This window comes from Amia ocellicauda, chromosome 11 (assembly GCF_036373705.1).
Source record: "Amia ocellicauda isolate fAmiCal2 chromosome 11, fAmiCal2.hap1, whole genome shotgun sequence".
Lineage (NCBI taxonomy): Eukaryota > Metazoa > Chordata > Actinopteri > Amiiformes > Amiidae > Amia > Amia ocellicauda.
The window spans coordinates 28,507,440-28,534,339 of record NC_089860.1 but is presented as its reverse complement, the minus strand read 5'-3'; the positions used below and the strand labels follow the sequence as shown (position 1 = coordinate 28,534,339).

The 26,900-nt window shown below is 37.9% G+C and overlaps 1 protein-coding gene across 3 annotated transcripts; it reads left to right on the top strand.

Moving 5' to 3' along the window:
• The first annotated feature begins 6,680 nt into the window (after nucleotides 1-6,680).
• Nucleotides 6,681-25,539, top strand: grhl3 (grainyhead-like transcription factor 3). Of its 3 annotated transcripts, XM_066717282.1 has the most exons (16): nucleotides 6,681-6,802; nucleotides 10,424-10,604; nucleotides 10,733-10,797; nucleotides 11,746-12,031; nucleotides 12,210-12,340; nucleotides 12,939-13,095; nucleotides 14,154-14,265; nucleotides 14,811-14,905; nucleotides 16,700-16,858; nucleotides 19,500-19,578; nucleotides 20,010-20,149; nucleotides 21,081-21,112; nucleotides 21,482-21,570; nucleotides 21,682-21,767; nucleotides 22,800-22,864; nucleotides 24,365-25,539. In XM_066717282.1, the coding sequence occupies exons 1-16, from the start codon at nucleotides 6,786-6,788 to the stop codon at nucleotides 24,477-24,479; spliced, it is 1,809 nt and encodes a 602-aa protein (XP_066573379.1). In that variant the 5' UTR covers nucleotides 6,681-6,785; the 3' UTR covers nucleotides 24,480-25,539. The 3 variants fall into 3 exon arrangements, with proteins under 3 accessions (XP_066573379.1, XP_066573378.1, XP_066573377.1); XM_066717281.1 differs by having other exon boundaries at nucleotides 12,255-12,340; nucleotides 21,482-21,767; XM_066717280.1 differs by having other exon boundaries at nucleotides 21,482-21,767.
• Nucleotides 25,540-26,900: the final 1,361 nt, after the last annotated feature.

The following is a 26,900-nucleotide window of genomic DNA, read 5'->3' as shown; positions in this document are numbered from 1 at the left end:
CTGGAAAACGTTCCCACCTGACTATCCCACGGGAATATCGCAACTCATCCATAGAGACACGAGGGCCTGCAGCAATGTTAACACTGCTAGCAGATTTATTGTACTGATTAAAAGTCCAGGGATAGTACACTTAATATGGCATTATTTATATTCGCTGCTGCTTTCAAAAATATAGAATATTCTGGTACATGCAAGCACCTACTCTCTTGTTTTTAATTTTTCCATTGTTTTTGGTTAAATGTTAATGTTTTTTTGTTTATATTTATCTATTTGTCTATTGAATTTTGGAGCATATCTGATTGGATGGTGACTGTTCATTTGAACTGGTATATGTGGGACTTGTTAGCCCTCTCTGCCTTGTATTTGACATTAAGAGATCAAATAAAATAAAGTCTAATACATCCTTGAATGCACCTTCCTTTTGTGATAATCTTACAGATACAGCACAACACCAGAAAGGATACAGATGAGAGAAGGCTTTTCAGTACATCTTGTTCAACCTGCTTTTCTGTAGCTGAACGATCCCTTAACAACAGGTAACATCTGTATATTGTCATTAAATAAATAAATACACTTCTGCACATGTCCTATTTGTAGGTTTCGATTGTACACTAAAAATGGCTACCAGCCCTGAAGGAAATATGCGATAATTATACCCTGTTAAGTGAAATCAGATGTGTTTCTAACCTGAAGCACATAGGAACCTGCTGCAAAAAGAATTTTGACGCAGATGCAATAAGATTGGCCTTAAATTATCTTTAAAACATTCTTAATCCAATGTGAATTACAGTTAAAAGCTAGTTTGGATTATAATTGTACAAAGACCAATATGTATTGTAGTGTACTCAGTGCCAAGTAGGTTAGACATTTAGAGCCTACAATATATATAAATATATCTAAAAAATTAAAAACTATGAAATAACAATGAGTGCTGCAAAGTGTATACATCAAAATGAAATGGGACGATTTGGATTTATGCCTGAGATGGTAAATAATATCACTGCTTCTGTCCTGGTGGAGTGCGTGAAATGAGCCCAATATTACAAATTGTTACCGGCACTTATTTAATCTTATAAATGTGACAGAGATGTTTATTTTTCACAGAAGCAACAGGTTTTTAAGTATGTCTATTTTGTAAACATGCAGGTACCTTTGAAGCTCTGCTGCATCCGAAGAAAGGTTAGAGTCTCAAACAAATAATGACACAATGCCATTCCTAATTTGTTTTTATCCTGCAGCCTTATTGCTATAAACATCTTCATGCATTTGAACAAATTCTTTCAGCTGCACTGGCAGTAAGCTCGAAGAACAACTCAGCGGATATGAGGGACTTAACAGGGTCTGTGGTTCCAACAATTCATTTTAAATTGCTGTTATTGGCAGCCCTTGTATTTTTCTAGTGTGAAGCACAACCATTTTTGAAGCTTTTCTCTTCATTGTTTCAAGGCCTGGGGAGCATTACCAAAGCCTCTTTTAATACCACGAATTGAGATAACAGAGACGTCTCAGTGGAAATAAAAAGCACACATAAAGCAATAAAGGTATGCCTTCTAGTAGAACACGTTGAATGGCCTCCTTTGAAGTCCCTTTAAATTCTGTGCATACCAACACCGTCCCACAGCGCTCCTGGAAGTACGGGTGGGGTGGGAAGGTTTCCCTGTTCTCAGGATTTATCTTACTAAACAAACTGACAGCTCTGGGCTCCCAGACCACTCACAACAGAGTAAAAACACCTGTCTGGGGTGAGTTTAAGTAACCCCTAAGAGGCGAAGGCCAGGCTTTTAGGGTTGTAGTGTTTTGCACTGGATAATTTCAAACATACTGGCATTGTCTCAGGTCCACTGAGCTGTCGCAACAGGTGTGCTGCTTACTTACCTTTAAGACAACTTTGACAGATTCTGTCAGTCTGTAAATCTGTGGTAAAGCCGTACGTATTTCTGCAGTGTCCACGTGAAATTTTTCAAGAAGAAGCCTGTGACTTCCCAATATGGCACTGTCATAAATAGGGCATAATGAAGAATATAGTGTTAACAATGCAGGCAGATTGTGGAATGTTTATGGTTTTGTTCTAATTAATATATAAATAGCATTTAAAGCCATATATATATTATTTTAATGAATATCTATTTTTCACAGTATAAAGTACAACGTTGCCCTACTTCAGTGGATTTGACCAACAAAAAAGTGAAAAAAGTCTAGCAACTGTTACATTAATGATTTTCATGCATAAACTTTGCTTAACGGCAAACAGAAGGACCCTGTTACGTACAGTTATTACATCTGTAATATTCTTTGCCTTTTTGTTTTTAGATAAAATAAAACCTGATGACACTTTTTCTCAGGAGGAAGCATAGGGATAATGCCAAATCCATATATTATAAACCTTGGATCATTCACAAAAATAGAAATATTTGCTCCACTGAGAATTACTATTTTTCTCCACTGAGAAAACTAACACCACTGAAAATGATGATTAAATGTTTTTTATTAAACAAAACAGTATATTGTTTTCGATGGCCTATTTGATGTACGTATTATTATCACTGCAGGTTAATAACCACTTTTTTGTGGATTTTGTCAAGAAAACAGAAAGTGCAAATGGGTATGAAGAACAGAGAGAAGTGTTGAAAAAGACTGAAAGGTGAGCTGCATAACCCCTATAACATGATCCTTGGAAACACGTCGGGTGTTTCTCCGCTGCCTAAGAGTGTCAGCAGCTCCAGAGAATGAGGTACAGTTTCTGTTATGCAAACACATTTTGTCTCTTCTTTTGCCTCTTCCATACTCTAAATGGCCGACCCAATCTCTTTTGCCATTGTTTCAGTCCAATGTCTGCAAGTGTCTTCCAATACACCTGCTTCCACCAGTTCTTTAGCATTCTTATTGAAGTCATCTCCCTGAGGAGAGTCAAAGACAGACACTTTGCATACTGATTGGCTTATTATTCTTTCTAGATTGACATCAATATATAGGTGTCACTGAAGACCAGGGGCAATGGTGATGTATGAGATGGGCAGGGGCACTTTTAGTGGGATTGGTACATTTAAAAAAAAGGTCTGCAAGGCAATTAAGAGAGGAGTCAGCCAGGGAATCTGATTGTGCCTTAAAAACAAAGTAATTTACATTCCAAGAGAGTGGTGAAAGCGTGGATGAATATGTGTCAGTGTGGGCATTGTCTCTGGCCGCTCTCTGTGACAAGCAGAGCCGAAAAATGGCTGTGCTAAGATCACGCCTCAGCTCCTCTCTAAAGGATGGCATCATGACTGCCTGAAACTCTGAAAGTAGCTTAACTGCTTTCCTGAAGGAAAAGTAAAAGGGACAGAGGCACAAGAAAAAAGTCTCCCATGGCGAAATCTGTAGAATACAATCGAAAAATAAAAAAAGTTACGTGAGCGTGTGTACTAAGAGCTGACAGGTTATTTTTTTTTCTGAAACATAAACAGTGTTCCTTTTGCAAGAGGCTTTAGGAACGCACCGTGTGTTTGCTTTTCTTTCACATTCTGCATCAGGTTTAACATACCCTGAGAGAAATGGACTGAATGTGTTGTCACCCTATAATCAAAAAGTTCTAGTTTATGGCTGTTATGTCAGAGGTCTGTAAAACGACACCTACAAGATTTTCCTCAGAAATCCCCTCCATCATAAGTAATAACCAGGGACTACAATGAAAAAAAAAAAAAAAAAAAATAATAATAATAATAATAATAATAATAATAATAATAATAATAATTAAATTGATGCCATGTAAAATAATGTTGAACTTGTGTGCTCATCTAATAGACAGAAAACGTACAGAATGAGATAAAGGTCCTGCACAGCACAGGAAACATTAGCTGCACAATGTGGTTACAGATAACACTGGTAGAGGTGACACACCACTATAAACACATATATATGTTCTCCTTCTATAGGGGGCCTGTTTTGTTATGGTTAGACATTTCTCATAACTATCAAAGAGGCAATTATGTGCTGTTTGCACAACTGTAATCAATTCAACAAGCTTCATGTGCTTTTTAAACTTGAGATAAATAATTTTACATTCTCACGACATTCTGGTGGTGTAAAATTCCATTTGTACTAAAAACAATCTTAAATGTGGTTATGTAATGTGGAAAAAATATGGATTATATAAAGACTGTCGTGTTTGGTTATTCATTACAGTTGTTTTTTGTTTTGTTGTGTACATGTAAAATATTTACATTATATAATGAGTAATACTTTATGTGTAATACTTTGACTAGTAACACCATTACACAACATATGTACAATTCAAGTCTCTTGTGTTCCTGTAAGAGGGTGTAGGTAACATTAAGCAGGCTGTAGGAAAAATTATAAAAAAATAAATAGAAAAAAGTTAAATGTGACAGTGAGGTGAAAACTGCAATACCTGGATGTAACTTGGATACTCTAGTGTTACCAGATGACTTCTGGTGATTTTAGAGGGGATGACTAAACTTCATACAATAGTTGGCGTGGCATGGCGTGTGTGTGTGTGTATGCGCTGGGAAGGTGGGGGGTGGGGGTTGGCTGACATTACACACTGCGACTGGGATTTCGTGGCAGCTAGGTCTGCAATCGTCTGCATTCAAAACTCTCACCCTTACAGAGCAGCCCGGTCAGGGTGCTATGCTATACCCACAAATCTAAGCACTAGACATTTATTGACACAAAGGGGTCACGTTCTGCATTTAGAGTGTGTATCACTTCCACACTGACAAACATGTTATGAAATACTCCCTACACTAAATGAACTATGAACATTTTACTGAACCCATTCCACTCTTTATTTCCTCGCACTTCTTAACTCATTCCGAGTAGTTATGATAAAACTGGGCCACTAAATGCATTCGAGTTTTTATTACATAGAAGATTCTGTTGTTATATTAGCTAAAAGCATGTCACATTTTTGAAAGACAAGTGTTTTCACAAACTATGGATGGCAAAAAGAGCTCAGAAAGAATCTCTAACTGTACAAATTAAATAATCAATGACTTTTCTTGCCCTGCTAATTTGTATGCAGCTACAGGAAAAACCCTGAACCTTTATGAAGTGTATGACAGCAAAACCACAGAGCTGTTGCTTCAGTTTGCCTCATTTTGTAAACTGACTTTAAAAGATATGTTTGTGTACTGAGGCCCCGAAGCAATGACTGTGAGAGAGCTGGCCTGCAGTGCTGATTTAAAATTCCTTATCACAACAACTGATCTGAGAGTGTCCAAAGGCACCATCATTCCAGAGACACAACCCCTTAAAGAAAAAGATCAGAGACTACCCATGACATCATTACTAGCCAATCCTCCCCTCACAATTAGGGTTGAATGAGAATAGCATGTCTTTTTTTTTTCGTATTATATACCTATAGAAAATAGCAAAACAGAAACCCAAAAGGCGATTCTCTGTGAAAGGAGTTCATTACCTACATTAATTCTAGGAACTTTTACATTTTTGTCAGTGTTCCAGTTGATTGAAACCTAAGTAGACCGACAGTTAGTTTTGCTTTGTACACGCCTTGTGGAAAGACAAAATAAGAACGAAAATAAAAAGCTACAAGAAATATTCTGGGGGTCATAATTAAGAGACTGTCAAGGTGACATATAATGCTGATTGATATTAAGATGTTAAATAAATGGAACAGCCAATTAATATTATAAGCATACAGATGTTTGCATCAAACTGCCCAATCATGTAATTGGTGCTGACGTTCTTGGTTCCTTCTTGAAATTTCTTTTGAATTTCCCACAAAGTCAGCTTAGAATTGGCTGCTAGTCCATTTGAAACCCAGAGGTGTACAAACAGGAAATAAAAGTCAGGAAAAAAATTAAAAACATGTATATTTAAAATTAAGAGGTGAAATGCCAGGGATTTACTCTCATGAAGTTTGGTTTGCTTCAAGTATGAAAATAAAATATTAAGAGATTTATTTATTTATTAATAATAAAACAAAAATCAACAACAATTTAATACATTGGTGTAATTCTTATTATTTCATAAAAGACAAAACACAACTGTAGGCTATCAATAAACCCTTAACCCTTCTTTATTACAGAAACTAAAACTAAAATATACAATATTAGTTATTATTAATCCGGCTGATTGGATTTTTCAGATCAACGGCCCTGTTTTATGTTTTATTCTGTATCATTCCTGCAGCTTACTGCACTCTTTATCAAACAATACAACATGTACAAAGGGTTGCACCATCCCTTAAATCAATCAATAAAAATACATAAATACATAAATAAAATTAAATACATCAATATTTGCCTAGCTGGGGAATTGCAGGGGTATCTAACTTAATGCATTATTTATTATTTATTTCTTAGCAGACATCCTTATCCAGGGCGACTTACAAAACATGCATTAAATAAATAATTTAACTAGAAAAGTTCTCCCTCATTTTAAATAACATTAGTCCATGCAAGTACACGAGAACTAATCTCACCTCTTTATCAACACGTAAAGGAGATGCAAGGAGGGCACAGCCCACGATTGTCCTGCAAAGTGCCCTGATTGTTCCTCTGGGATTGCCCATCCAGCAGTGAAAGAGTTAAGAGAGAGACACCTGTCCTGTCATAGACCTGTCTGCAGGCACCTGTTCAAGGCTCTCAGCCAATCAGACAGCTGTGTGGGAAGATACCTGTCAGGACACACATAAGAAAATCTCGGCACCCAGGTGAGCATAAATCAAACAATTTTCTCCTCAAGACATGAGGGTTTCACTCTGCTAGCTGTTCACACAAGAAGACTGTTTAAAGGGACCTAATTCTCCTCATTGGAAAGAAGTCATGACCAAGGAGATTGAGTAAGTACAAATTGCAACTTTTCTATTCTATTTGAATCTATTACTTTATATATTCATGCATACATTGAACGTCTCTGACAATCCTTTCTTGGTTAGGGAATTATTTAATTTTAATCTCTGTATATCCGACACTCAATTTTATTACATTTTAGATGTGCATGAATGTAATAATAATAATGTAATGCCTCCTAGGAGAAAAGGCCCACAAAACTTGCTAACACATTTCATAAAACAGTTTTTATTAGTTTTTGTAGAGAACTGGGATCTGATCTTTTAATCTATAGTGTCACTCTTAAACTATCTATAAATCATAGGGCTATTATAAAGACTTTAATCACTAGGGAGTTCGAGCCAAACGTCGTTTGTCTGTTTATACGCCTGCTGTTCATTGTTGAAGACCCATTTCCTAAAGAATGTGTTATAAGGAAAATAAGCAGGGCGCTGTTTCCCAGAGAAATGTGATCCTGACATGGACTGAAGGTGTTAGAGAGGAACATTTCTACAGCCTTTTATCCGATAGCCTCTGCACACCAGGGGCCTGTGTATTTCTAAATGAGCAACTTAAAAGTATTCTTGATTGAGCGGAGAAATGTTACTTTGTCTTTCCCAATAAAGTTGCTGCCATCTCCAAAAGAACAACAAGCAATCTCCCACAGGCATTGAGTGTATTACATATAGTAACCTAGGTAGCAAACTTGATACAGGACATTATGTACTCTGTGAAGAAAGCTACTAAAGTGCATCAGTTGTGTATGGCTTACCACATGGACAATATATGAATATGGACTATTTTTAAATTGGCAATAATCGCGTGCTGCTGTTGTTTAGCGTTGGTAGATGTACAACACAATGAGATCAAGCGCATTTCTCCGGGGACTGTGAGCTGCGCGAGAGCAGTGTGGGCTAGATGAGTTGCTGCAGGTGCTTCCTTCAGCAGGTGCCTTTGCTCGGGATGGTGTATAGGAATCTGTGCCTGTGGACAGGAATTGGAAAAATGGTGTGCTGAAACATCTGTGCGAGGCATCAGAGCTGCACATGCAGGCGAGAGTATTGTTGGCCAGGCAAACTGATTTGTGTTTCTCGCAGCCACAGCTGTACTGTTCATTTCTGTCCGCAAGATTGTGTTTAAGATATTTAAGGGCTTATCCCAGGAGCTATACAGCAATAGTAAACACACACCGGCTGAGTCTTTTGTATCCCACTCTAAGGGAAACTGATCCTCAGAATGCCCTGTTTGTTTTGCTGTCTGTTGTTAATGCCAAGGCCTAGCACCTTTCAGTAAAGACTTGCTGTGGTGACCTCTGACACTCAAGTCTACTCATCCATGGAGGGAGATCCCATGGGACTTGGGACCATTGGATCCCATGGGAGTGAGTTTCGGCTGCAGGTAGATCATAGAAAAAGAGAAATATCAAGGCCGGGGCCCTTACATTTATGTATTATATCCGAAATATACAGCAACGGTATATTATTTAAGTATAACTGGAATACAGAATGCAGTTGTGTGGGGTTTTCTTTTGGCTGCATTTTCAGATGAAATGTATGTTTTAACCTTTTGAATCAAAATAAAATATGCATTGCGGAAACTGAAAGCAGGGTTTGTGCTCAGGTACAAGAGGCAATTAACTTAATAGACTCTAGTTTGATTTAAAGTTGCAACAGTTGTGTTTATATTATACTAAGCAGCAGAGTGAAGTGGTCTCCGCACTGTTACTGGGGCCAGGGCTCAGTCTTTCTCAGGGTTTCAGTGAGGACTGAGGTGGTGTGCTGAGAAATAGATGGTTAAAGTCCGCTATTACACTGCATTAATGGGGAAGTAAATACCTCAGCTTTGTTCTCTTGAATACATTAAGCGGTCTCTTCAGTGGTTATTGGGTTGAAGAACAGCCTAGGAGTATCTTGTCAGGTGCATTAAGCTTTTCCTGTATATTTTTTTAATTAAAAAATCAGAACATTAATTTATTGTGATTAAAAATCGCAAAATTCAAACCAGAATGGTCACTCAACCAGTATATTTTAACCAATAAAAACTCACTGTACAGGGCTTCCTGTTGTCTTAAAAGCTGGCTTTGGGGGCAAAGGTTATAGCCTGCCTGGGACAGTTTTAATAGGCTTATGGACATGCTAGCAACCTGACAAATGCCACCAGCAAATGTGGGCTTCAGCGGCTGGATGCTGCACCCTGAACTTGGCTCCAGATAAGTAACTCTGACAGGAAGGCTTTAGAAAGAATATCTTCATTACAACAGACCCCAAACTACTACATCACTTGACGGTAAAAATTTATTAATGGAAAAGTCTTAACTGCAATACATTTAATTAGTGAACGTGCTACCCTTTCTGTAGATAGATTACAGGAACTAAACCTTATAGGAGACTAAAAAAATAAAAATTGATTAGTTGATATTTTGCCTTTCAATTCAGGCACCTGTTTTGACAAACTGTCAATGTAGTTTTGGTTTGGTTTTGGTTGACTTGCATGAGCAGGGTCAGATTACAGCATGATGAAAACTAACTATGTTTTTGTCACTCAGTTAATAGGGTTACTGGAAAAACAAAAAAACACATAAAAAGGTGTACTAGATACCAAAAATGCTTACAAAAATGTCACCTTTAAAATTCAATTTTAAAATCATGATACTATACTCCACAAAGCTCATTAGTGTGTAATTGTGCAGATGTAAGTGTGTGGTGTTATCATGTTAATAACATAGGCAACCCAAAAAAAGTCATAACTTCCCCATAGCTATTTGCTTTCTTTAATATATGCTATACATTGCAAAGTATTATGTAACAATCCAATGTATTTGACTTCAAACAGCATTACAGCACCCACTGCCCTTGTGCATTTCTGTTGGAACCTTTATTAAGGTTGTGGTTTTGCAACCGAAACCATTGTTGCCAGAAGCAAATATCTATCATGCTTAAGGTGTGTTATTATAATAAAACCTGACTTACAGTACAATGCCTCAGTTTTGAAGGAGAGTTGTAACCATACAGGGAAAAAAAAGAAAAAGCTCCCTTTGGAAAGATAGATTACACCATTGTGGCATTTCTGATCTGGGGTGAAAGATACAATGGAGACTCGCACTAATTATGGTGCCGTTATCAGGCTTGTAACTCATTTGAAAAGTGATCATCCATCAAAAAAGGCTAGGCTTCGTTGCTTCCCTCAAAACAACAAAGTCATTAACAATGAGCATCAGTTATAGGAGGAGCGCTTCAACGACAAACGAAATGCAGTCATGTCCGCGTAGCAATTATGTTGAACACCGTGCTGTAATTATCTGTAGCATCTTAACTGAACCCCCTCATCCTGAATGCAGGGGCTGAAGAGAGTTAATTAAATATATATATATATATATATATATATATATATAACTGAATCCTCAAGGAAAATTATTCAACTGGTTTAATGTTTCAAAAATCTGAGGTAACAATGTCTGTTCAAACCACTTTACATTAACCATGTCTAACAAATGTAGAATGGTAATAGTTGTTAATATGATTTCTTTAAAGTGAAAATAAAGACCTGTATTCCTCAGATCAACTTAATTTGCCAGGTATTGGCTCTTTTGTTGGTCAGTGACTGAGGTGTTTATTTTTGTCTGTTTTCCATAGCTTGAGGTCTGTGATGGGTCTACAGAATGATAGTTTAAACTGCCAGCGATACTCCTACCATGACGATTTAGATATTTGGAAGACCTACCCTGAAAACCAGCTGCCAGCTTCCAACAAGAACAGAGTGAAACCAAACAGCGAAGAGGACAACATAAACTTCTATTACAACCAGTGCAACAAGGTAATGGCAACTGTGTTTGGAATATGAAAGAAACATGTATAGAAGAAATGTGTTAAATTGCAAGATGAAGAGTATTTAGTAATACAATTTTGTACTGATAATAATTTCTTAATGCATTTGTTTTTTAGGCCACAAAAGAGCAGAAGATGTTCTCTTCTCACAGATTAAACGGCATGCACGAACCAATCAAGAGGTGAGATTAATTTTGAACCACTCTATTTATTTAAGATATGAATGGCTGAGCAGCACTACTTGTCATTTATTTTTGTTAAGCGAAAGATGCATGAGTTGTGTGGCATGTATAGAAAGGTAGGGCGGGAGCAACATGAAGAATAAATCTACCTTTAAAAAGAAATTGGGTGAGACACCCGACAGCTATTGAGAGACGAGACTTACTGAGACAGAAGAAGGGGGTGTTGTTTTAGTGGGCTGAATGAGACCGACTCCCATTGCACCGCTTTAGCCAGCAGGAGAATAGAGAGATTCAACTGGGGTTGGGAAGTAGGTGACTTGATAATCCTAAGAGCAAACAGCAGGGGATTATTTGGAATACCTCATCCCTTTGCTTATACTTTATCAACAAAAGAAAACACTGATTTGGGTAAGAACATTTGTGCTTTTCAAATTGACCTTGGGCAGCTCTTTTATTTAAAACTGCAAAGAAACTCAAATAAATCAAAAGGAATAAAGTGCTGGTTCAATAGTGAAAGGGTTGCTTAATGGGATGGATTACATCGCAAACGCTGCCTTTGTGAGGCTTTCAGAGTGTATTCAGTATCGCGGTGCATTGCTGTGGAAATACTGACCTGCTAAATGAGATCTAGTTGTCTGAGAAATTAAAATAGTGAACAAAGTTTAAAACAGTGGCAATGCCAACAATGTCACCATTTGCCCTCTAATACAAAGGCTCACTAGTGATGAGTTATTTAGGCATAGCTAAAACAGTCAACTTTAAAGGCAACACAAACCAGATAGCCAGATAGTGTTCCTGGATCTGTAAGGAAGGATGTCCTACATAATTATATTGTTAAGCATTGGGGGGAAAACATCAGGGAACTGACTTGTTATCTAACCTCTCCAAGTCCCTGAAATGTCACTAGTATGCTCAGAGGTGTTTCTAACCATCCCTGGCCTCTCCTAGGTCCATCAATGGAACCACTCCTGAACTGATCAACCTTGAGAATCAGGCTCAGATCATGAAACTGCTCTCCGAAAACATATCTGCGCCGCAGGAGATCACAGACATCAACAAGAAGCCCCAGCTGACTTGCTTGGAGCAGGCTCCCCACTGCCTCGTCCGGCAAGCCTCCCACCTCGAGGACTTCCTGATGCCCCCTGCGGAGGCCTACTCTATCTTCGACTCCATACTGCTCCCGCCACAGCAGAAATGGGTGGCGGAGAACAATTTCAAAGAAGCAGCTCAAGAGGTAAGACGCAAAATTGTCTCCGGCACAGACACCTTTTGGCACTTTGGTTTTAAATGGTTGTTAAACGCAGACAATATACAGCATTGCTACCGACACACTGTTGCTTACAACAGTGAGAAAAAAGTTATAAAATGTCCCCCAACATAACAAGCACATCATAATTATTTGGTTTTTGTAGGGTGCTTTTTTTGTATCTACAGCCAATTTTTCTGTTCTCAAACAGGGTCTTCCCTGCAACGATTTGTTCGGACAGCAGACCAGTCCAGTTTACTCCGAAACCTACGCAAACTCCCCTTCAGAAAGACACAGGTACGGTCAACATTTTATGTATTCTTTGCTATTCTTTACATTAGTGTTAAGATACATGAATAATTCAAAATCTCTGAGTAAGAGTGGCATATATGACTTATAGTATTTAGGATTAAGGGTTGGGGAGAGAGGTTGTCAAAGCAGGCTTTTAAAAGTTTAGTGTTTCCAAGCCTGCTGTTTGATTAAACTGATAAAAATCTGTGTCAGCACCGCTCAGCTCTGTGAATACAGATGTAGTGTATCACTCACTGTAAAAAAAAAGCATTGTATTCATAGTATCATATAAAAAATAAGTTTAGGAGTGAAATGCAAGTGTTATTACATGTCAAAGTAATGCACACTTTCCAATCTGTTATTCAATTCAATTCCATTACAAAAATAAAAATAAGGAAGGCGTCTGTGTTATCAGGGAATCTGTAATCTTTATATATCAGTTCAACTTCAGTAACTACATTTTAAGAGACCACACCTTCAAGACGTAATTTTAGATGCCTGTTATGTTCTCTTTTAATCACTGTTTCATACTGTCAGCCTGGTTACTAATACAAAAGCCGACTCAATTACCACTGCTTTTAACGTTTTTAATTTAATTTTTAAGGAATGACTTTCAGTACATGTTGGGCACTCCCCAGGCTTCCCAGCACAAGTCCTGTGAGGTCCCTATGGCCTACCTGAACAAGGGCCAGTTCTACCCCATCATACTGAAAGTTACCGGGGCAGACAGCTCGGTGGGGCTCTCGTCCAGTAAAGTCAAGGTAAGTTGCAGCTCTGTCATCCTGTCAGTCAACTCCTTCACTCTTGTGAACGCACCCAGGGGCCAACTTTATAAGCCCGCCTCCTTAATCAAAGTAAATGCTCCAGTAACAGCACAGGGTTGAAAAGATGTGCAAAACATGCATCAGTGTGTCCTATTCTCTGCAGGCAACACAAATCTTAAGTCATATTGGCTTGCTGATGAGGAAATTCAATATCCCTCATTAAGCCAGTATAATCCAGTATAAATTCTACAATATAACTACGTCATACCCATGTTTTATGTTTTTAATTAATATTACACTAATACAGCAATGGTTAATACAGGAATATTATAAATATTTATTTAAAAAATCTGGGTGTTTGCATACTTACTATTATTTAAATGCTAAGGAAATTAAAAATACCCTTTTTTTTCTTCCCTGAGTGACAGGAAGTTTTCCATTGTTTGCATGTTAGACACAACCCAGTTTCTAACATTTAGAAGAACCTCCTAAAATAACAAGACACTAGCATGTCATTCGCACAGCTGAGGTTTGGGTGCAAACATACATAACTATACAACCCATAACTGTGTGAAATCCTAATAATACGAGGGGCAGGTGAAGCTCCTATGGCAGCTGAATGCATGCCTACCACGTACCCAGCTCTGTGTTGCCCTGTATTATCACGATGAGTAAGCAGCATATTTTATTCAATAGGCAATTAAGAGGTGTGGCTTTCTAAACTTATTACTTTTTTTTGTCAAACAAAAAGGGAAAAAAGAAAAAGAAAGAAGCCGCTGTAGTATAAGGATATAGGTGTGTTACTGAAGAAAGGCAAAAGAGGGGTAAAAAAAAAAAACTGACCACCTTTTTCAACTTTTTTCTTTAAATCTCTAATTGTATTTCATAGGCAATCTCTTAAAGCAGTCACATCTCTCTGATTATTATTATTATTATTATTATTATTATTATTATTATTATTATTATAAAGAGGGCAAAGCAATTCATCGTGTTTCACCAATTCAGGGTAATGCATGCATCAGTAAGAGTAAAAGTGGTTATTTGTGTTTCCCCAGACTGTGGTCATGGCCGTGTTCGAGAATGAGAAGAACGCAGAGACACAGCTGAAGTGTTGGAATCACTGGCATTCGAGGCAGCCGACCGTTAAGCAGAGAGTCATTGATATCGGTAAGTGGCTTTGTGAGACCGATCACTCACACCTTCCTCACAGACTAAGGCAAATCCTTACAGGACCGGGTTCAATAAGATCCGGAATAAGGAGTAAGGATAAGGGTACAAGCAAGGGGAATCTGAAAGCCTTGTACACGCATCCCTTTATGATACAAACACACTATCTTCCTCGATGTACAAAATAAGATTTAGGGCCATAATCAATTTTCTTGTGATGTAATATTCCTGGATGCTCCCCCACCACCTACACCGTTTAGTATCAACCTTTATTAACTACATTGCATGCATGATGAATTTCCCTAATGTCTCAAGTTCATCATATCTGTTACTATCATTAGATCCCTGCCAGTTTTCAGACAATACTAATATTCACCCTAATTATACACTCAGCTACTCAGATCACACACATAAAGCCCAATTCCCCTGAAATACTCCAGAGTTATGATTCTTCCATAAATGTTCTTAAATATGTCTATTGTTAGTAGACATATTTAAATATGTTTATTTACTTTTTTCTCACATGCTTTCTCTTTCTTGGACAGCCGACTACAAAGAAGTCTTCAGCGGTGTGAGCAACGTGGAAGAGGTTGCGTTCAATGCTCTGTCATTCATCTGGAACACCAACGAGGAAGCCAAGGTACGGCCCGGTGAATAGATAAGGGAGAGTGGAAGGATTGTGTAGGGGGAAATGTCTATTGTACTTCAAGACACAACTTGTGAGCGTTAACTTTCTATCTGGCTGGTCTGTGATTTACTGGTGCCATTGACAAAACAGACCGCAGGCTAACAGTCAGTAATGGCGTAGTGGAGAATGAAATAAAAAGTACTCCTAATTCGAAAAGACACTTGAGAGGTTGATGTGTCTTACCAAAAGCGAAACCTTTATTTTCTTTGAAATGGTTATTACAGGTATACCTCACTTAAAGAATGAAGGAAATATCAAAGTATATAATCAACATCTCAGAATCTTCTGGCATTTGACAATTCCATACTTCAAATATGCAAAAGGTTGTTTTTTTTGTTTGGCTTTTTTTTTTTTTTAAACGGGATAATGATAATCATCATTTTAAGGCCATCATTTGAAGCTGTCAGTGCAACATAAAAATTCCCGGCATGTGGAGCCCCAAGGCGACTGTCATCAGTACACAAACTTTGAACAGACCTCAGTCAATCAGCCCTGCAGTTCGCCTCGGGCCTTTCAGGGGTGGGACAGTGAAACTGGGAGCAGGTGGAAAAAAAAAAAAAAGGAGAGCGAGAGAGACAATTCAGTCTTGCTCATTGACACCTGCTCCCTGAGCGGTTATCACAGCAAAGCAGCATAACCTACAAACTGGAAATGGTCCAACATTTCTCATGGTATTCCAGTGTTACTGAAAGGCAATACATCACCCTTAGAATCTGTGACAGGATACGAGAGTGAAATCTTAAAGCAGCGTGAAAACCTGACCAGCACAATTTGTGCTTCAAGGCTCATGATTCCACTCTTTGCACGTATCTGTAACACTGGTTGAATCCAGGACTTGGTTCCAGAGAGGACATGCAATCTGTTCAATTCAAAAGAAGGCTGTCTGTCGGCTTTAACTAGACATCGCACTCCTTACGCCATAGTCAACACTACTCATGTCATACTCATGTGAACTTGAAGAATTTGCGTTATTTAGTTTCAAAGATCTTAAACGTAACAGAATGTTTGAGAAACAAATATATATAAGGAGACTATTCTACATATACCTCAGTATATATAATTGTTTAGTTTTGCTAATTTCCCTCATTCTAATTCCACTGTTGACTTTAACAGAAAGCCTATTAAAACAAACGCACAGATTTCGCTTAGGTGTGATTAAACCCACACAGTTTCTACTCCCAGCACCCCTTTCTCCTTCTGCTCTGGAACAGGTCTCTGCTTGCTCCTGGTGCGTTCTCCGGGAATGATCTTCCACACAATCATCCTGGTCAATGAGACAGGTTGCCTAATTAGCGGGTGGGGATTTGCACTGTTCTATTGTGCGCTAATGGATGTTGCATGCGAGACCAATAGCTTGACAACGTCCTACCAGGACACACCTCACCTCACCCAGAACTGAGTTTTCAGACCATTAACAGCGGGCGTGTTCTCAGCTCTTATTGAGATTTGTTCACCACTTGCAGATACTGTTAGGTAAAGGAAGTTACATCACCACAGGAGACAAGCATTGCTTTCCTGATTGTAAATCACCTGCTGAGGCCCACACTCTGATACAGCAAACATTTTAATAGTTTACATATATTTTTTAAAGCAATAAATTAGGCTACAGACTTGCTTTCTTTGCATAATCTGTCCCAGTATAATGAGTGGAAGTTTTTTGTATGTATTTGATCCCTACAGACATCCTGCTTAATGTCTTTCAGTAACATGTATGTGCAGTTAGTCATTTTGTCTTTCATTTTCCAGGTCTACATTGGGATCAACTGTCTCAGCACAGACTTCTCCTCTCAGAAGGGAGTGAAGGGACTCCCTCTCAACCTTCAGATCGACACCTACGACTGTGGCACTGGAACCAACCGCCTCATCCACAGAGCTGCGTGCCAGATCAAAATCTTCTGCGACAAAGTAAATATCCCCTTCCATTTATTGTCCTTTTTTCATTTTTCCTCTTCATCGTGTGACAGTCTGCTAACTTGTTGACACATGTTGGTGAGAACTAAAAACGTAATGAGAGCCAACATTTAAAACGCAGTGTGTCTACACAACATGGCACAATGTGAGAACTACTCAAAAAAAAATAAAAAAAACATACTTTCGACAATAGTTGGGACTGAGTGTCTTATGAAACAGGTAGACATCCAAAACAACTGCAGAAAGCTGACATGTAATACAATCGTGTAATTTAAGATGGCTTTTTAAAAAACATATACAATGTCTCAAATTCAAACAGAGAAGCAGCTTTGCATTTGAAGCAGTGAATTTCATGCTCCATTGCCAATAAGTTCCCGAGCCCACGAAAAGCACTGCTTCACTTATTGCACTTTCTGTCTGCAATGTGTCGCAGCTCTATGACTGAAAAAGCAGTGTGATAAAATCAGTGCCTTTATTTTTTTTCCTGTATGGAAAGGAGATGATCTCATTGAAATGCCTGTGGGCACCACAGAAGTGGATAAGGACTGTCAACTGACACTCCACACTACTTCACAGTATCTAGAAGCCTCCTAACCCCGTCAATACCCGGCATGTCCCTTTGTGAGATAGCAAATTAACGTTTCATGCACATGCATATCTTGATTCTATGTCCTACCATGCTTTCCCCAGGAGGGTAGAACGTCACCATGTTGTTACTGGATTCTCCATAACTATCGTTTACACAGGCCATTGCAGCCACAAGTGTTGGAATTTTTTACCTGCAATGTTTGATATCTCTGTGTTTATTAAGACCCCCGACAATGCATATTTTCTGTTGTTACATCGTTCATCACAAGAGAAGCTGGAAGCTTTGCTCTGTTAAACAAAACAGAGTTCTGGGATAGACCTGTCCTAAAGGCAGAATCGCCCTTTGACCTGACTTACTGTGGTTAGAAATACCAGCATTGTCGCTGTCTGTGCTTGTTCTGTTCTTCAGGATAAATACATTAGTCACATGCATAAACAGTTTATTTGAGAGAAAAAGATCTATTCAACCCGGCTTTATTTGTAAACCACAATTATGATGCAACCTTGAGAAGGCTCCATTTAGTCTTGTGTCAGACTTGTAAGACATTGTGTGAGAGGCAGTGAATGGTTTAACAGGTGCCGGGTTAGCAGTCCACCTCTTTTAACAACAGAGCGCTGGAGGTTAGGGTTACGAAAAGGGACAGGCCCCAGGTCGCTGTTGGTATCAAAGACTCCTGCTCCCATTGTTCAGTAATCTCCAGTATCTGCCTGTCTGTCTGTCTTCAGCGTCATCTGCACAATTATCTATTTTGACACAGTAGTGTGAGCAAGGATAGAAAGTCTAAAGACAACACACGCCAAACTGGTTTTTCCATGATTTTTTTTTTTTAGCACATTTTAGCATTGGAAAGAATGGAAGACCGAGTGGTGGCGGATCTACACAGATTCCCACATTCCACACTGTATTGTACAGTTAGTTTTTTTCCACACACTGCTTGGAACAGCAACCTCCAATGTTTTTTTGGTTCGTTCCTAAATATTAAGACATTTCAGGTAGCCATTTGGTTGTTTTCGAAAAGGAATTAAAACAAATATAACAGTTCATTTTCTGAAATAATTAGTTTAATATTTTGAGGGATTTTGAGGGGATGACAGATTAATCATTGTGATTGTGCAAGCATTAGAGAAACAATGTGGAAGTCAAACCTAGTCTGACAGAGACGCAAAGCACACAAGAGGAGTGAAGAAAACCTGGGTAGGGATCATTAAAACCTGCCATTTTCAACTTTAAGTCAAATTGCAGGGTTGCAGAGGAATTAATGTACAAATACATTAGAGTTTTAGCCACTGAGAGCTGGAATGAGCCCCAAGCAGTAAAGCAACTAAGCTGAAACAAATAAATCCCCCAAAATAATAATGATAACACTTTCAGAATCACCCTGAGAGCAATGACAATACAAGGATGTTTAAAGGTCAGGTATTTGTCCTCTGGGTTTTACACAGTTAATTTATAAGGTTACTACATAGCTCTTCCTGACAGAGTTCTGGAGGAAATAGATGATTCAGTTTTGTATACCAGGCCTACTACTGGAAACGCCTTGAGGGTTCTGTGCAAACCTCGGTTCTCATTAAACAGAACAATTACAAGGCCATGAAAGTGATTATTATAACATATTTCTTTTTCAAAAGCAGGTAGTGTAATACTGCCAGGTTCACACAGTAAATTACCACATCTGGAAAAGACAGACACAGCACACATTTCTTCAATTATTTTCTTCCCTATATAATCAGAACAGAGCATTATTAAAAAAAAAAAAAACACCTATTATTTTGTATGTAATTTGATTTTAAAAATGACCTGGCCCACATTCATCAATTTGCCTTATTTTTCTGACAGAAACATGATAGCGTTGTAATACAAATATGTAAAACAAACTAGTTTAAAATCTAAAAATGATAGTGTGTTGTTTTTTGTGACAATGTTCGAAATATAAATGCATCTGTGGGCAATACTGTGTGTGTATCTGTTGTGCACTTATGCTGCTGCAGTGTTTCCTGTAAAGCTGTCTGGTATCTGACGATCTCCATTTCACATTTCATCTTGCAGGGAGCAGAGAGGAAGATGAGAGATGAAGAGAGGAAGCAGTCAAAAAGGAAAGGCAAAAATGCAGAATCTAGCAACAACAGTAAGTTCTGTCTCCACTTTGTGCCGGTATATTTACTTTAACTGCCTCCAAAATATGCCACGCATTTTGCACTATTAAAATAATATCAGCTTATATAAGCAAAGAACTAATTCCAGGCCATACTACGCACTACAGGGAAACACCCAGTGACTGTTTTTTTTAAACATCTTTCAAACCCAACCCAATTATTTTTCTTGGGATGCTTCCTTCCAGCTTATCAAAATATGCCTATGAGAAAAACTGAAAACTAAACTAAAACATGAGTTCCTTTTAATTTCCCATTCACTGACAGTAATCCAAACTCAGATTCAGAATTATAAAGAATATAAAGTTAAAATAGAGAACAAAATAAACTCATTGTCTATATTCAAATATAGTTTTGAATAAATTGTGTTATTGGGAAAAAAAATGATCCTCTACTGTTTCAACAGGTTCCAACAGCAAACAGTCAGTGGTGTCGAGTTCGAGCAGCAGTGATTGCACGTATTTCAAGACATTAGAGGACCTCACCACACAACCTGTTCTCTTCATCCCTGAAATCCACTACTCCAACATGCAGAGATGTGGAATGGTATGTCTAAACATCTCTGATTGGGGGGCTTTATCATTAGAGGTGTGTTCAGTGAAGCACTGGGAAATCGGTTTATGATGCAAGGGTTGAATGGACGTTATGCTTGATGTATACAGGCATAAAATGCAGTTTAATGGGCATGATGGGAGTTTCCAAACCATGAAATAGAAGTCATGGGAGGTCTACTGGATGACTTAAGGTATTAACCTGCCCAGACTTGGACAGAGAAACTCAACGCACTTGAGTGTTTGTATCGTATAGTCTCTCTCTTTTTTTTTCTAATGTTAAGCCCACAACCTGGCAGTGTCTCTTAAGGAGACGGTTTTCAGCATGTTGACAAGACCCAGCGCAGATAGTAGGGAGTTGTTTTGGTGAGCAACTTTCCCACAGTCTCGGGGTATGTGCGTTGTTCACCTGGCTGATAAGGCCTGCATTCCTGAGCACAGGACAGGATTAGCCTGGCTGTGTTAACAACCTCTTATGGAGAGGAATTTGGTGCTGGACCCTTGGGGTGGGGTGGGAAGGAGAACACCACAGGGCTTCAAGAGTTGGCATTCATCTCTAATGCCTCTCCTGGGCTTTTTCTGAAGTATTGCTCATTCTACAGCGGGGTGAAAATATTAGACTGTTTCCTTTAAGGCCACTCGAGGCACCCTACTATCAGCACCGTTTGCAGGAGTTCTCCATTCATGCTTGAGTGTTGACTGGAATGTGAAGATTCCTGTATCACCCCCCACTACACATACACCTTCCCTCCGTTAACTTTTAAGGTAGATTGGCAAGCATGAATGAGAAGATGTTCTTCCCCAGATAAAATGTACCCATATGACATGAGACGCCTTCATGAGGCGAAAATGTAGATTGTGCAACTAGGTTTGTGTAGTAAATGACAATGTCCCTCATTGCCTTGTTATCTTTTGTTTTTCTGTAGGTACTTCCTGCAACTGTGGAGGAGGCAGAAAGGTAATATCACCGATGCTGTTTACATTTCCATTGCAATGATTGTGCCGAGTGTGTCCCAAGACAATTGCAAAACCTAGTAGTTGTACTTATTGAAAAAAAAGTGCATGCCATATTTTCGTTACACAACCATTCAATACAGTGTCAATGTCAACAGAGGGGACTGCTAAATTAGATCTTACAGTGTGGTGCACAATATTACATGTAAGATAAGCAGATCAGATCACACGGATAATCCCTTTACATTGAAATGTCAATGGATAATTAGATGTTACAGGACTCTGATTTATAAATATGCAAAGTCTTTGAAATAAAAGCCATTTCCACCTGTAAAATACCTCCATAATGATGGGCAGTTTTCTTCTATTACAGGACTTCACTGAAAAGGAGCTGTCCGCCCTATCCAGATACATACAGTCCGCCTGTGTGTAAGCAACCCAAACGTGAAGAGCAACAAAGAGGTAAAGACAACTTTGGAATGAATCCTGATACACTACTTGAAAGGAAGAGTATTTTACAGATTTTGTTGTGCATTCTGTGCTGCTCACATCCAGATTGCTTCTGCCTTACAGTCCTCCTGTACGTCCGCACGGAATCGGAGGAAGTGTTTGATGCCCTTATGCTGAACACCCCCAATCTCAAAGGCCTGAAAGATGCTGTAAGTACAGTCTGCTCTGTGGATCACATGGCATGGGACACCAAACTCCGCCTCCTGAGCTGTGCCACAGTCCTGACAGTCCTCATCGGGTTAGATAAAAGCATAGAAAACACTCTGCTACTGTGGCTTTAGATTAATGGGAGCTCAGAAACTATGGTTTATGTACTAATGTTTTTGTTATTAATCCAGCACAAATAACTGCAAACCACTTGCATATAATATCACTGCCTCTGATGGGGCAGTTTCTCAACTGACAGAAAGCTTTCACGAATTAGCACTTTATAGTTTATTGGTATTTTTGTATCTAGGACTTACTCAGTGAATAAAATCACACCATTTTGTTTGTGCGTATACCACCAAGCTACACAGTTTATGTAATCACAATCATTATACTACTTATAGTATATCAAAGATTATTAAGCTTTCCCAGCCATAGAACATTTTTGTACATGTTTCCTTTTATTTTTAACTGGAGTTCAATGCATATTAAGTTTTCAACAATAGGTTTTGATGTTGCAAAATATTTTTACACAGTAATAGTACTGAGTGAAATTCACTGCAATTTTAGGAATGGCAGGCAATCTTATAATTGCACTCATATTTGAAATAAGCTTTCTTCACAATTATGTTTAGCAGGACAGGTCTTTGGAAACAGAAAGTGATAAATCACAAATATTTGTTTTAAAAGGGTTATGTAAGCATGTGTGCTAAAAGGATACTGGAAAATAATGTATTTTCTTCTTCATACAGTCTACTATTTATACATTTTAAGTCTTTTTTTTATGAATAATATGATAGTTTATCCTGAATTGATAGTTAGTTTTTTCGGTCCACTGATATCACTCAGGGACTGATATGTTTATATTGTATAGATATAGATACATATAGATAACTTACTTCCACCTTTGACAATTTATTTTCAGAGAACTTTGGAAAACAAAAAAGTAAACAAGATTAATGGCCCATTTAAACACGAGGAAGTTAGTGGTTGCCAACTGGGATGACTCATTAAAAGCTATTTCTTGCTTTCAGATTTCAGAGAAGTACGGACTCAGGGAAGAAGCCATTGGAAAAATATACAAGAAATGCAAAAGGGGGTAAGTAAATTTGAATATTAGAGTGAATATTATTTTATTGTTAAATATGCTTTCACGATTTATATATCTACAACATACACTGCATCAAAGCAGCCCACCCTGAAATAAAATTAAAATTAAAACCATAGCAACACCCCTACATCAAAATAAACATCCAATGCAAATAACATATTGTTAATTCATCTATTTGCATTCCCGGAAATACAAGGTATAGTCCAAGGACCTGAGGATACAAGGGGTGTATCTTTAGGAATGTGATAATTGCAGCTCTTCAGAGAGAAAGACTTCATGAAAACCTTTATGAGTCATTTGCGTTTAGTTTTTTTCTTGCCTCTAATCTGAACTGGAACACCAGGAAGTTTCACGGTTTATTCCATAGGCTGAAAAGAGATACTTGCTTTGATTTGTGAAGATCTGATTACCACAGAAGAAGGCATCCGATTGCGCAAAGGATTAGATGCATTGTGCTAGTTGAAAAAAAAAAATCTTTCTTCTGGTGTACAGCGGACGTCAAGCAAAAACACACAATTGGCAACCAGTCAAGCATGGCTAGGCGTCTGCCATACTTGTGTGTTCTGGCTGCTGGGCTCGTCATAGACCTATTTTACCAGCTTACAGAAAGTACTCATGATTGTCTCCGTCTGTAGATGAATACTTCAGGCAAACACAGTCCGCATGAAGGGTTTCATAGGGCCTATCAAAATAATGAGAACATTTTCCTCTGCATGTGTTCTTTAAAGCAGCAGCAACAGTAATTGTAATTAATTTTGACAGTAGGAAGGATAACATTTTTGTAGTATTGTAGCTGGAGAAATAAAATAAAAGTTGCCAGAGCACTGACTGTGTGTGTCAAGACCTCTGTTGTGTAAGGCTCTGTTTTGCCGTGTGTTTTTTGCTGTAAAGTTTAAATAGCTTAAGGGTGGAAGATGTCAGGGAGTAGGAAACTTACCAGTTCTATAGCATTTTATCTCCACTTTAGCATCTAGCTATTGCCCCCGAGTGCTGAAAGTTGGCTACATTTTCATTAGCAAACACATAGCCCAGATGAGGTATGCTTACAAGAAAATCACAGTATCTTCCTTTAGCTGGTAAAGTGCTTTGGGACAAACGGCGCTGTTGACTGACAACTGAAGGACGTGAGCAGCATGCAAATCTGTGTTCCCGTTTCACAAGCAAGAATCCCTTCCCTCACTTGCAGAACAGCAGAGCAGGAGACATTTTTGCATTGTGATTTTCAAGTTTAGAAATCCTGTCCCCTGATGCATGCGGTGGACTTTTTTTTAGTTCTTTCCGCTGTGGCTTTGCGCTGTGTAAGCTATACTTGTATCAAAGCCTGTCATAGGAATGGATGATTGGTTAATCATTGTTTCAGAAAGTAGAGTAGAGAATATACACTTTCTATACATGCCTTAACCTATGTATATACAGGAAAATATTTATAAATCAGAAGGTATTGAGGTTCAATACATTAATGGAGCATTCCCTTTTCTCTCTCTGTAGGATTTTCGTTAATATGGATGACAACATCATAGAGCACTATACCAATCACTCAGCCTTCCTAATGGAGTTCACCGATGTCATGGGACAGTTCCAGGTCACACTCATGGAATTATAACGGCACCCCCCCCGTGTCAGGATCAGGTTTCCAACCCCTCCCAGCACTGAAACCACAGTGCACAGAAACTTTGCAAGGTTGATGCTAAATTTCAAAACTTTGTAGCACTGCCATGCTGAAGCACATGACCCGACCGACAATTCATAGAACCAACAGCCTGCTACCAATTCAACAGGATGTCATGCGTGTAAATACTGATGGCCCTCTTCAAGGCTTCTCCTGTTTTTTTATATACAGTACATATAACTTTTTATGAGTATTTTGTAACACCAGAGCAATTATGAGAGAATTATGTATGCTGTAATATATATATATATATATATATATATATATATATATATATATATATATATATATATATATAATTAGAAATCATTACCACTGAGAAGTTGTTCCAGGGAGATGAATGTGGATTGAATGCAGAGGCCTGACTTGCCATATAAATATTGATATTTCAATATTATGTAAGAAAAAGTGTATCAAGTCAAAAAATGCATTTCCTTTTTTTTTTGGTATATGCTTTTATAATTGTGACATACCTGCTGCTTCAAATATTTGCCATTTCTTACAAGTGTGGGAATGTCTTATGAATTATTTGCTTGGAAAACTAATCTGGTGTAACACTGCCATGTATTCAACTGCTACCACCTGGAACCTGCCATTTTCACATCTAAATAAGCCAACAAGGGCTTTTTAGAATTAATGTCACACATTTCTCTTTCTAAGCCAGATGCTATGTGTTCAGTTTTTCCCTTACAAAAACTCTAGTGAGGTCCTTCAAAATACACATATACATTTGTAGCATATTAGTTCATGACAACTTTGGAAACTGCATCAAATCTGTGCAATTTAAAGTGTATCATTTCAGGGAAAATATAGCAGTCAGTCAGCTCAAGATCTACTATAAGAGATAAGAGTTTTTGTAAGGGTTTAAAAATAGTGTTTTGCAACATTTCAGTGCTCTGTATATCTGTATTATTTTAGTATATTACTAAAGCTATTTGTGTTTTTTACCATTACCTTTTTATGTGTTTCAAAAAAATTAAAAATTAAAATACAATATTAGTGGGTTCATTGATATATAGTGTCTGTATAACAGAAAAAAAACAATGTAAAAAAAAACAATATTCAATTTAATAGGCAGCTACTTCTGCAGATATTGCAATATTGTTTCTATCCTTAAAATGAAAGTTAGTCTAACTAATGTATAAGAAAGGTAACTAATGTATATATGAGGTATAAATAAAATGCAAAAGAATATAAATCAAGGCAAAACCAGAAAATCATGATATTCACACATACAACACATAGTTGTATGCCCGGTTATATGAAAAAGGGAATAACACCCAAGGGGGACTATGGGTTGTATCAGCATCAGACTTCATGAATAAATTATACCAAAGCTGTTTGATAAACCAAAACAATAAAAGTCTGAAACATATTTCTCTATCAACTAGAAAGATAGCACCCTCCTTTAGTCATTATGTATACATTTACAATATTTAAAGCAAATGGGAAATAGCACCTTCTTCTGGCTATTACGTACACATTTACAGTATTAAAAGCCGAAGTGAAATAGCACCCTCATCTGGCCATTATGTATCAATTATGTATCACTTTTTTGGTTTAATTCTGAGCACAAGGATCTATACATATCATTAATAAAGGAGATTACACCATGTAAAACTGATTAAATTCACAGAGAATACATCTGCAGTTGGCCCATTAAAGAAAAGTACATTACAGACTATGAAATGAGGTCAGAATACATGTTGCCGATTGGTGTATAAATGCCATGTGCGAAGGGTTGAAATAATGAAGAATGAGATATTAGAGTATTATAGCTTGTCAAAGCTTGTTTAACTGGCATTTTACCAACAGGCAACCTTCACCAACAGGAATGCGTTACATTTCCCAACAGGAAAAGCTGTCCCATATGAGAGCTATCTGGAGTGGACTTGGTGGGATTTTCCGAGTATCCGTAACGGATATCAACCTAGTAGCTGTGATTTAAAATAATAATAATAATAATAATAATAATAATAATAATAATAATAATAATAATAATAATGAGCTCTTGGTGCAATTTCAAAGTTAAGGAAAAACTCGGAGAAACCTTGAAATGGACAGACTACACCAAAAAAAATTTAATTGAGCAAACACATTCAACAATATATACCTGATGTACTGTACAGTGCAGATAACTTTGCATAACCTGCATTTTATCTTTGGATAAAACAATCTGCCCTCTGCCTGACTTGGCACTAGCACTAGGATTTTAAAAGTGTGATGGGATTAGCCTCTGATAATGTCAGACAAGATGACTGCATCTCTAAGACCACCTGAGACTTACAATCGAACAAAAGGTTGTACTTTACCGATTGCAGTGACCAACATACTGTGCTGGGTTAATGAATAAGA